General features: G+C 39.8%; 1 protein-coding gene across 1 annotated transcript in view; it reads right to left on the reverse strand.

The window, feature by feature from the left end:
• Positions 1-12,529, reverse strand: part of atrnl1b (attractin-like 1b) — a 1,080,114-nt gene that overhangs the window by 957,552 nt on the left and 110,033 nt on the right. Inside the window, exons 6-7 of the mRNA XM_041209279.1 lie at positions 5,036-5,210; positions 2,584-2,677 (exon numbers count right to left, since the gene is read on the reverse strand). Coding sequence (XP_041065213.1) covers positions 2,584-2,677; positions 5,036-5,210 — 269 coding nt within the window. The remainder of the gene's footprint in view (positions 1-2,583; positions 2,678-5,035; positions 5,211-12,529) is intronic.

The following is a 12,529-nucleotide window of genomic DNA, read 5'->3' on the forward strand; positions in this document are numbered from 1 at the left end:
AACCAGCTCTGGTTCTTTGTACCTGATCCTATGCAATATACACACAGCAACATCCAAAAGACTTGAACCTCAAGCACCAAAAACAACAATTCTATGTACAAATGAGAATACCTTAAACTAACAGTGACATATTCTTTTAGCACATGACTCCTGGTTTCAGTTCCGAGTTTAAAAAGGCAAAACCTTCCAATAAATTAGCACCGACAAATTAATGCAATAATCGGCTATTTCTATCCACACAAGTGGGCTTTGCTGACAGAAAACTTATATTTTGCATTGAATGATAAATATTATCTCATTTTAAAATGAAAATTAACTGCACTCAATGCCCAGCATAGAGCATATAACAGGAGATCAAAGTAGTATAATTGCTGGAAATCTGAAATATAAATATAAAATGCTGAAATACTCAGAAGGCCAGGCAGCATCTGTGGAGAGAGAAACAGAATCAACACTTCAAATCCACAATCAGCATTAGTTTTGACCAATGGTCACTGACCTCTGTTTTCTCTGCACAGATGCCACCAGACAAGCTGAGCATTTCCAACCCTTCCAATTTCTACCAGGTCAAAAATAACCCCTTTTGCCAGCCTTCCAAAAAGCAGACTTTTGTGATAGTCACATTCCCCTTCAGCAAAAACCCAACTGCAGCTGCCTGAGAACTGGTTGGGAACAACATTAAACAAGAATTTCAAAAAAAAGTTAAGCTATGATGGAAACATAAACAACAATGTCAAAGCAATAAACTGATCATCAAAAATTGAATACTTAACAAAAATGTTAAAAAGAACTAACTCATAAAGCCTTTTTTCATTTTCGCATAAGCAGCGCAGCTAGAGAGAAATTGACAAGGCTCCAAGTCCTTGTCACCAGGGAAGGGGGAGAGGAATGGGGCAGTGCAAAGGAATTTGGCTCAATTTACACCAATCTTGCATTTGCCACTGGTGGGTGCACAGTGCTAACCGGCCTTGGCAGAATTCATATGAAAGTGGGGGTCAGAAGCTGGTTGCTTTTCAGCCTGGGTGTTCCTCTTCACCCAGCCCGGTTCATGGATATGATGGATATGTTTTTGGGGGAGGGAGGAGGGAGAGGAAGGTGGGGGAGAAGGGAGAGGATGGTGGGGGAGAGGGGGTGGGTGTGTGTGTATCACACGCATACTCCCACCCACCCTCGCATACTTCCTCCTTCTTTGCAGTTTTCGTGAAAAAGCCCTAACTTTCAAGTTTCTCTTCCTCAAATTGCCTCCTCATCCTTCATAATATCCTGGTGAACTTACAATGTCCCTTTTCTATTACTCTGATACCCTTTCTATTTGAGAGTCCTCAAAAGTATACAGTCTATGTCTGTTACAATCTTTAACAACTGGCATTTACTCACTCCCAGGCCCAAGAGATTTGGACAGTTTCTCAATGAGGTAGCATTCAAGATGGCTTGAAGGTGGTAAGACGCATTTTCCCTCAGCCCTGTCGAGCCCTCCAGAAGCCCCAGGCCTCAGCAATCTACAACTTCCACATCTCCTAGCCTCCCTGGTCCTTTCAGCCATCTTGATTTTTGTCACCCTTTAGTCAGCCAAGCCTGCACAAGAGGGTGAGAGTGCAGCCAAGTGTGTACTACATCACCCAAAATGCAGCATGACTGCAAAAACAAATGAACGCGCAGACTTGGGCCCTCGCTCCAATAGCCACTTCTCCTACAGAACTTTGTCCTGCCCAACTCGCACTTATCTGAGGCTGGCAGGTAGCCACTTAAGAGAGGAGAGGTGCTGCTCAAGCCCCACTAAGGTATGGACCCAGTGATTAGCATCTGTGCACCCCCCTCTCCCAGGCCCAGCCAAGAGACTAGAAGGGCACTCAAATGAGATTCCCACAGTTGAATCATAGTCAGAATCCAAGTTATAAGCGAAGACAGAAGAAAGGCTGAAAAGCCCAGGTTAAAAGGGGTGATCTTGTAGAGGTACAATATTTTAAACTGTATACTAAAGGTAAATCTGTAAATTAATTTAAACTACATTGCGAGAAAAGAACAAAGGCCACAAGTTTAAAATAGTAAAAGGCAAAGTTAGGAGTGTCATGAGAAGTTCTTCATACAAGTAATCAACACATGAATGATATTCTAGATATGGTATAGTTAAGGCAAATACTTTAAGCCTTCAAGAACTAACTGGATGTTGAAATGAAGAAAATTTTAAGGTCATTCTGAATGAATTAACCAAGATGGGCCAAATGGCCTTGCTCATTCATAAATATGTTGCCAGAAATCTTTTGTTAATTTTAGCACACATCTCAAAATTGTGACCAAGAAATGTTAAAGACACACCATAAGGCAGCTTTGGAGGGAAAGATTACAGTGATAATGCTCTCATATCAAAAAACACCTTAAAGAGATCTATTTTTCAAGATTTGCTTTGCAATTAGCCGTGGCCTACTCCTGCAATTTGCCAGGCTATACAAAAAGTTGAAAAATACTTCAATAGAAGCATATGCACTACCTAAAGTTGCTGTTCTAATTCTGGAGTAAAGGTTTATTATGAAGTTGAGTTAGTAATGAATTTAAAAATAGAATTGAAGTCAGTTTAATTTTTACCTGATATAATGTTAAAGAATGTCCATATCTTGAAGGTGGTCTTGCAACACTTGTTATGGGTACACCCGTCCACCCACTGCTCTCCAAGTCATACCTGAAATAAAATGTTCTGAACTACAGTGAACAATACCATGGACAAACAATAGTTATTAGTTTTTTATGCATATTCAGATACAAGATTTCCAATTCCTTGTTGGTACAAATTAATTCAATATTCATACTGAGAACTGACTGGAGATAACATGGTATTCTTAATTGTGGGAATTTACTCTCCAATTATAAATTTTTTCTTTTAATTTTTATGTCCAGAATTCTGATTTAAACATGGCCAAACAAGTTATTTCTAGACTTATGCTCTTTGGTACCACAAGCTAGCAATTACACCGTCACCAATTTTCTGTTGCCTTGTATGAAAATGCTTCGACCTTCAACTTTTGTAGCTCAGAATGTGCACCAAGCCAATTAGAATCAAAGCTTCATTGACTCATTGCTCAGCACTGCCAGTGGTTGTTCTAATGTAGTGACATATAGCGTATTGATAGAGGTTTATTGTTGCATTATCTGACTTTCCCTTTTTATCTTTCATTTAAACCCATGACCTTTTAATAGCACCTGCCTGAATTTCCTCTTGCACTATGAACCTTATTTGGCCTGTTGGAGGATGCTAGTGTTTTCCACTGCTTCCAATGTCAGCTGTCTTAATTTGCTACAAGTCTTGCCCTAGTCACAGACACAGAATTTCCCATTTTTATACTATCAGTGGCAATGCTGCAACTGCTGCAGACAGCACAGTTCTAAGCTAATAATGCCATCTGTAGCAACAGACAACTGTTCCTGCATCTCAATGCTGAAACTATAATACATTTAATATTTATACAGAGGATGAAAGACAGACAATGCATATTTCTTCTTGCCAGATGGTGCTCAGATACATTAAGCACAAACGTTCATTCAAAATATCATTAGGCCATACGGCCCCTCAAACCCAACGTTCCATAAGATCATGGCTGATCATTGAGCTTGATTCCACTTTTCTGCCTAATCATTATATGCTTTGATTCACTTAAGAGTTCCATTATCTATCTCAACCTTAAGTATGCTCAACGAGTAAGCATCTACACCATCCGGTGCAGAGAATTAAATTAGATATGAATGCTGCAGTATCCTCAAAGAGTATTTAGTTGGTAAAACCACTGTACAACTGAGCCATACTGAGCAGAAGGTCCCAGGGTTGCATTCATGATCTGTGCAGGGCTACTTGATCTCAGTCATAGTAGCTGCTGATGTCAAGAGTGCTGGGTGAGGGACAGACAATTTAAACTGGGCTTGCATTCTCAAATTACTATCCAAAGACATCTGCTGAAAAATACATGTGTGGACATTGGGTTTGAGCAAGAAGACTGTGAAGCACCCCACAGTCTAATAGTCTGCCAACACTCATCATTTCTTTAATGTACTGCAGGGCAATAGGCATCCAAGCAACTGTACCATATTAGATGTCAGTATCTTCAGTTGAGATGGAGCAAAGATGTGCAAGGGGCCTTAAGAAAACTGGCAGAACTAACATGCTGTATAGCCATTTTTCTGAGACATTATATCAGATAATATAGCAAAAACCATGTTACATCGAATCAAGACGATAGCATTTTTGATTGTGCAAAGTCAGATTAAATCTCATGCTGCAACTGGGACAGTTCATAAAATGCCCTAAAAAAATCTGGATACTTCAGACACCAGGAACTTAAGAACTGTGTGGATTATCTGCATGTCACAGCCTGACAAAATTAACAAACTTCAGCATTCCCAATTACAGGTCTTCAGAGATGTTTCCCAAAGTTAACTCCAACCATTAAGATTTGGTCTATTTGCAGAAAGGGCCTGGGGAGTGCAAGTTGATGAAGTTGCTCCAATTTCAAACAGGAGAACTGATTCTTTTCAAAGAATTTACATGATAGTTTGTATGCAAGAGATGATCTCCATGAAAAAATCTACTGTTTGAACAAACCATGAAAAAAAACTACTGTTTGAACAAGTACAGTGATTAAAGGAGACTCAGCTCCTTCCAGTCTAATTTTTCCAAATATCAGCATGAAAAATGAAAGCAAAATAGGAAATGGCATCATCTCAGTCACTTTTTTATATCTTGATGTTCCTAATGTAACAGATCTCTGAATTATCCAGCCTGCCAAATATGCCAGACATGGGGGTTTAAATGCAGTGAATTAAATACTAACATTATTACTACAACCTAGTTACTAACTCAGGAAATTTTAGCTCAGAGATTAATTTTATTGAGGTTTGAAATTCATTACAAATTTCAAAGTTATTTGGTTAGGATCAAAGAAAATGAATAAGTAGGGCTAACAGATCATTTAAGTACTTTTAAGCAAGCATGCAAGTTTTCACATGAAAAAGCAAGACAGCAAAGAACAATTTACAGACACATACTTACTTAAGGACCATCTGCGATGAACTATAATTGAAGGTATATCCACCAATCACCCACATAAACTTCCCATATACAACAGCCTTGTGTGATGCACGGCTCACACTGGGGCTAAAGGGTTTAATATTTGGCAGTACCCAGTAGGATTCCATTGATGGAACGGTCAAAGAACAATCCGGTCCTGGAACACAAAATGAAACATTTCATTTTGCGATATGTATCCCCACACAACACAGAAACTTAAGACAGCAACTCACAACTATTCAATCATATTAATCACCCCAAATCATGTTTGAAATATACTTCATATTACAAGTTTATACTTCCATTGTTAAGTTAATGATCATTTAATGGTCACGTATATAAATGATGCTGATCATCACATAATCATACTAGTTACAGATTTAGAGATCAGCCCAACGAACACCTCAAAAACTAGATGTGCAGAACACATGAGAATTTGAATCCTTTGCATAAAAGTAAACATCTTTGTAATGTACTATTTCAAAACAAATCAGATGATTGAAACAAAAGCATTAAATTTGGTTGTAATTTAGAGTCCATAGAAATGGCACAGGAGATGACCATTCGGCCCATCAAATCCATGCTGTTCTCCACTATGCAATCTAGTCACAGTCCTATTCCTCTATCTAATTCCTGTGGCTGCAAGTTTATTCCCTTTTGAAATCATTAAGAGTCTTTGCTTCCACCACCCTCAGAAGCAGAGTATTTCAGGTCATTTCCACTCATTGTAGAAACAAATTCTTCCTCACATTCACCCTGCAACTCTTGCCCGAAACTTTAAATCAGTCCCCCTACCCCTTGTATCATCGGTGAATGGGAACAGTTTTTCCTTGTCTACATATCCAAACTTTTCAATTTTGTACACCCCGATAAAAACTCCCCTCAATTTCCTGTGGTTCATGGAGAATAATCCAAGCTCCTCTAACCTAACCTTGTAGCTAAAATCCCTCATCCCTAGAACCATTCTGATAAATCTCCTCTGCACCCTCTCAACGGACCTCTTATCCCTCCTAAAGTGTAGTGACCAGAACATGACAAAACACTCTAGTTGTGGTCTAATCAGGGCTTTATAAAGGTTCAACATAACTTCCCTGCTTTTTTGCTCAATGCCTTTATTTATGAAGTCCAAGATTTCATATTCTTTGCTAACCACTCCCTCGCTATGTCCCACTGCCTTCAAAGTTCTTTGAAAATCCATGCACATGCACCCCCAGGTCTCTCTTTTCCTGCACACTATTTAGGAATGTGCCACTGAGTCTATAGTGCCTATCCCTCCCATCAAAATGCATCAACTCATATTTCTCAGTATTAAATTCCATCTTCCACTTGTCTGCCCATTCTGTTTGCCTATGTTGCAGTTATTTGGTATCATCCTCACTGTATTTTTTTTCATTCTTGCAAAGGATATGGTCATCGCTGGCAAGGTTAACATTTGTTGTCCATCCCTAATTGCCCTCGAGATGATGGTGATGAGCTGCTTTCTTGAACCATTGCAGTCCATCTGGTGCACCCAACATTGCTGTTAGGGAGTTCCAGGATTTGTTGCAGCAACTGTGAAGGAACAGCGATATAGTTCTAAGTCAGGATGGTATGGCTTGGAGGGGAACTTGCAGGTGGTGGTGTTCCCTATGCGTCTGTTGCCTTTGTCCATCTCGGTGGTGGCCACATGTTTGGAAGGTGCTGTCGAAGGACGCCTGGTGCAATACAACTTATATATACTACACACAGCTAGCACTGTGCATCAACGATGTGCAGAGTAAATGTTTAAGTTGGCAAAAGGGGTGCCGATCAAGCAGACTGCTTGTCCTGGATGGTGTTGAGCTTCGATTGTTATTGAAGCCAACTCATCTACTCCATCACATTCCTGATTTGTATCTTGTCGATGATAGGCAGGCCTTGGGGGAGTCAGGTGGTGAGTTACTCACGTCAGAATTCCCAGTCTCTGACCTGCTCTTGTATTGTATTGGTATGGCTGGTCCAGCTCTATTTCTAGTCAATGATAACCCTCAGGGTGTTGATAGTGGGGGATTCAGCAATGGTAATGCCATTGAATGTCAAGGGGGGATGGTTAGATTCTCTCTTGTTGGAGACAGTCATTGCTTGAGACTTGTCCAGCTGAAATGTTCTTGCCACTTATCAGCTCAAGCCAGAATGTTGTCCAGGTCTTGCTGCATATGGGTAGGGACTATTTCAATATCTGATGAGTCGAGAACGGCACTGAACACTGGGAATGTTCACTGTTGACTGCACACTTCTGGCCTTATGATGGAGGTAAGGTCATTGACGAAGTAGCTGAAGATGGTTGAGCCTGGACACTACCCTAAGGAATTCCTGCAGCCATGTCCTGGGACTGAGATGAGTGCCCTCCAACAATCACAAATATCTTCCTTTGTGCTAGGTATGTTTTATGGATGACTTTGTAAAAGCTCTGAATAATGACAATTATTCATGCATTTCCATTCTTTTCCCCTCTCAATGACCTCAACCAAAAGAATGCCTTCTCTATAAAAATATAAGTGGATCACAAAGGAACTCTGTATGGTGTGAAAGTTAAAGCAAAGTTCATGCAGCATGTAAGAATCAGGGCCGCATTTGCTGATGTTGCAACTGGAGAGGGCGCACTCCTGCATTTGCAGTGTCAGTGCTGTGACGTCATCGACAGCAATGACCCAGGCAGTTGCCTGCATCAAAGAAGGTGCAGGTCAAAGACAGAAAAGAACACACGGCTCTTTCTCCTGCCCGCTTGCCGTTCTCTTTGCTACTACCCCCCTCTCAACATTCCCTCCTTCCCACGTTGAACACCTCCCTTCACCATTCCCTCCCATTTCCTGTTCTCTCCCCCGCCAGAATCATATGCAATTACCTCACTTTGACACTTGTTATTGCTCTATGCTGACACCTAGTGGAGCTAATATCAACAAAGGCCTACTAAAACTAAGGTAGACAGCAATTGTAGTTGTTTTGTGATGTGCACTGCTGAACAACCCAGAGATGTACAAGCTGCAACTCACAAGTACGAGATTCAAGCATATTAAATCACCCCAAATCATGTCCGAAACACAATTGATTTTACATACTTATACCTTGATAATCAAGTTAATCATTTAAACTATTTTGACCAACAGTTAAATTACAAATATATAATTGGTTCTGTCATTTTAGTTTCAGAAGCATTTATTTGTCCAACAAAATTAGATTCTGAAAAAAAAAGGGAAAGATTAGAGCTTTAAAAAAGGAACTATATGTACAAGCATGCTTAAAATACTTTTGATACTGATAACATTTGGTAACCTTTGCCATTTATAATTCATATTTCATCACTTGGAGACTGGATAATATAATCCGTAGAGAATGCATATTCATATCATCGGAAGTGACGCAGTCAGCTTGAGTATTGAAGAATAAAATCACACATTGTGAGAAATGTGTGTTGCTCAAGCAGAGCTGCATTGAACCCAAGGGGCATTAGTTACACAGTACAACATATGTAGAGAGGAAAGCATTCTGGAATATATACATATATGAGGGTCACAAATATGAGGAGTGAAAGTGGGACCTGCCCACAATGGGAGCAAAGAGGAATAATGGAGTTAATAGAATAGGAAAACCGCTGGACTTGTTCAAAAGGACTACAGTTTGCCAGGATAAGGAGTGAGCCATGGAGAAAGGTAATTAAGAGCAACACCTATGCACTTTGGCGTAAGTACTCAAACCAGAGGTGGTATCCATCGGAAGATAAACAGCTAGTTTTGAATTAAGGGTAAGCACTCACTAGGTTCTGAAATGGTGTACTGCATCACAGATATGAGAGACTTAACTGATTGGCTGTAAAAAAAACTTCAAACAAGGGAAGAAACCAAACAAAATGCATAGTTCATGTAGGAAGCAACACACAGAAAAAGAGTAGGCTGATGATTTTAAGGAGCTCGCGCCTAAAGTGCCAGACCTCCAATGTAGTCACAGAATCACAATCACAAAGTGCAGAAGAGACCCTTCAGCCCATCAAGTCTGCACCGACACGTGAGAAACACCTGACCTACCTACCTAATCCCGATTATCAGCACTTGGTCCATAGTCTTGACTGTTATGACGCGCCAAGTGCTCATCCAGGTACTTTTTAAAGGATATGAAGCAACCTGCCTCCACCACCCTCCCAGGCAGTGCATTCCAGACCATCACCACCCTCTGGGTAAAAACGTTTTTCCTCACATTCCCCCTAAACCTCCTGCCCCTCACCTTGAGCTTGTGGCCCCTCATGACTGATCCTTCAACTAAGGGAAACAGCTGCTCCACCCTGTCCATGCCCCTCATAATCTTGCACACCTCGATCAAGTCGCCCCTCAGTCTTCTCTGCTCCAACAAAAACAACCCAAGTCTATCCAACCTCTCTTCAAAACTTAAATGTTTCATCCCAGGCAACATCTTGGTGAATCTCCTCTGCAACCCCTCCAGTACAATCCCAGAGTCACCTCAGGATTGTTTCTGGTACATTTCACTGGATAACTTTGTGAAAAAAGCTTAGATATTTCAATGTGTCGAGACAGATCATACAGAAGAAAGGATTTCAGATTTTTGGGGTATTGCAACAAGTTACAGGACCGTGCAATAGGGTTCACATGAACAAAACTAGCATCAATATCCTCACAGAAAGGATAGATAAAGCTGTAGTGGAGAATTTAAAATAGACATGCAGAGGAGGGGAAATCTTCAAGCAAATGGGACAGGAGTTAAAATGAACATTTGGAGGATAAATGTTGGATATGGCACCAGCAGAACTTCCTGCTCTTTGAATAATATCATGGCATCAAAGTCCACAGCAATAGACAGGCTAAGGCTTCAGTTTAACTCTGTGTACTTGACCATACAGCACCCCCTCTCTATGGCATGACATCTCAGTTTAGATTACATGTTACAACACCTGGAATGGCACTTGAGCCCACAACTTAAGATTCACACTAATCAGAGACTTCCAGCATAGACTTGGAAAGGGTAGATAACTGACAATGATTTTTCACATGAAAAAAACTGGCATTAATTACAATGTAGAAAATGAATGCAGTAGAGTTATAAAATTGAATTTTCAGAACAAATTTACTAAATTTGTGATATAAATTAGCAAAAGAGGTTTTTGGCAGACAAACTTTTGAAGTGATGCAGCAATCAAAGAATGTCTCAATATAAAGGCAACACAAGTCATTTGCACTCGTATAAAGAAATGGCGCTTTGCTTCTCTTGCAGTATAGTTATGCCAAAAGGCTCCAAGAAATGTTGGGTTATTTGGTCCAAGTAGCATTTTTTTGATGAACTGGGGTATCTTAAGTTTGGAACAGAAAGCAAAACGAGAAAATCAGCAATATCCACCATTTTTCAGAAAACCAGTGGTGGCACTAGTAATCTTTCTTCATTTTAAAATTAAAATTAATGAAGAAAAAGTACATCTTAAGTCCATGACAAAGCACAACTACAAATGGAAAGAAAGAGGAAGCATTCCACTATATTCAAAAAGTCAACTCCAATTAAAAATTTATATTACAGTATGGTTGAACATAAGACAAACCAGAAATCTCAGCTCTCGAATTATCTTAAACTTTTGTTGTAACTCAACAACTTCTAGTTAATTATCTGTATTTTTGGTGGAATATTCTGCATTGGTTCAAATCTAAAGATGAAAATCTGTTTTTGCATCATTGCTTCCAATATCAGGCAACAAAGTTCGAATCAAAATATCTGTTGGTTTGTTTATCTTTTCTAAAGAGGCTCCTCCTTTTGGCCAGACTTTGCCAATGCAGCCTCAAGTTAATATTATGCTGACATGCTTTTATTATTTTAACCAAAAAAAATTATCTTTTCAAAGCAGTATTCTAACGTGAAATACAGAATCAAATAAGCATTGGTTTTTGTTTTGAAAATTTCAGTGTGATTACTCTCTTGCTCAATTAAATGTATTTTCTGGCATGAAAACAGAAAATGCTGAAAAAACTCAGCAGGTTTGGCAGTATCTGTGGAGAGAGAAAAAGAGTTAATATGTGTAATATGACTTTTCATCAGAACTGGGATTTTTTTTTAAAAGGAGGGAGAGAGAAAACAGGGACTACAGGCCAGTTGGTCTCACATCAGTTGTTGAGGAAATGCTGGAATCTAGTATTAAGGAAGTCTTAACAATGCACTTAGAAAAACAGTATGATGAGAACAAGTCAACGTGGTTTTTATAAAAGGGAAATCCTGTTTAATAAATTTGTTAGAGTTTTTTGAGGATATAACTAGTAAGGTAGATAAAAAGGAACCAGCAGGTGTAGTATACCTGGTTCGTAAAAAGCTTTCAATAAGGTGATACAAAATAGATAACATAAGTACACATGGAGTTGGAGGTAATATACTAGAATGGATAAAGGATTGGTTAAAGGATAGGAATCAGAGTGTGGACATAAATGGACTTTTTCAAGTTGGCAGGTAGTGAATAGCAGAGTACCATAAGAATCAGTGGGGCCTCAGCTATCTGCAATCTTTTTTAATGACTCAGATGAAGAGACAGAATAATATACCTAAGTTTGCTGATGATACAAAGCTAGGTGGAAAGGTAAGCTGTAGGGCGGACACAGAGGCTGCAAAGAGATATAGACAGGTTAAGTGAGTGAGCAACAAGATGGCATATGGATTAGTTTGTAGGGAAGTGTTAAGTTATTCACTTGGGTCAAAAGAATAGAAGAGCTGAATATCACAAAATCGTTACGGTGTCGAAGGCCATTTCCCTTCTCCACCAGCTGTCTGAGCATTTTACCTTAGTGCCAATCTCCTACCTTTTCTCTGTAGCCTTGCACATTCTATTTAAATGATCATCCAGAGCCCTCTTGAATGCCCCAATTGAACCTCCCTCCTTCACACTTCCAGGCAGTGCATTCCAAACCCTAACTACTCGGCGTGTGAAAAAGGTTTTTCTCACCTTGCAAATTGCTTCTTTTGCAAAACATTTTAAACTCATTCCCTCTGGTTCTCGATCGGTTCACGAGCGGGAACAATTTCTCCCCATCTACTCCGTCCTGACCCCTCCTGATTTTTAAAACTTCTATCAAATCTCCTCTTAGCCTTCTCCTCTCCAAGGAAAACAGTCCCAACTTCTCCAATCTTTCCTCATATCTGAAGTGTCTCATCCCTGGAACCATTCTCGTAAACCTCTTCTGCACTCTCTCCAATATGTTCACATCCTTCCTATAATGTGGTTCCCAGGACTATACACAATATTCCAACTGAGGTCTAACCAGTGTTTTATATAAGTTCATCATAACCTCCCTGCTCTTGTACTCTATGCCCCTATTAATGAAGCCTAGAATACTGTATGCTTTAGAAACAGCTCTCTCTACCTGTCCCACCACCTTTAATGACTTAGGCACATATACACCCAGTCTCTGCTCCTGCACACCCTTTAGAATAGAGTCCTTTATTTTATACTGTCTCTCCATGCTCTTTGTACCAAAGTGT

This window comes from Carcharodon carcharias, chromosome 17, assembly GCF_017639515.1.
Source record: "Carcharodon carcharias isolate sCarCar2 chromosome 17, sCarCar2.pri, whole genome shotgun sequence".
Lineage (NCBI taxonomy): Eukaryota > Metazoa > Chordata > Chondrichthyes > Lamniformes > Lamnidae > Carcharodon > Carcharodon carcharias.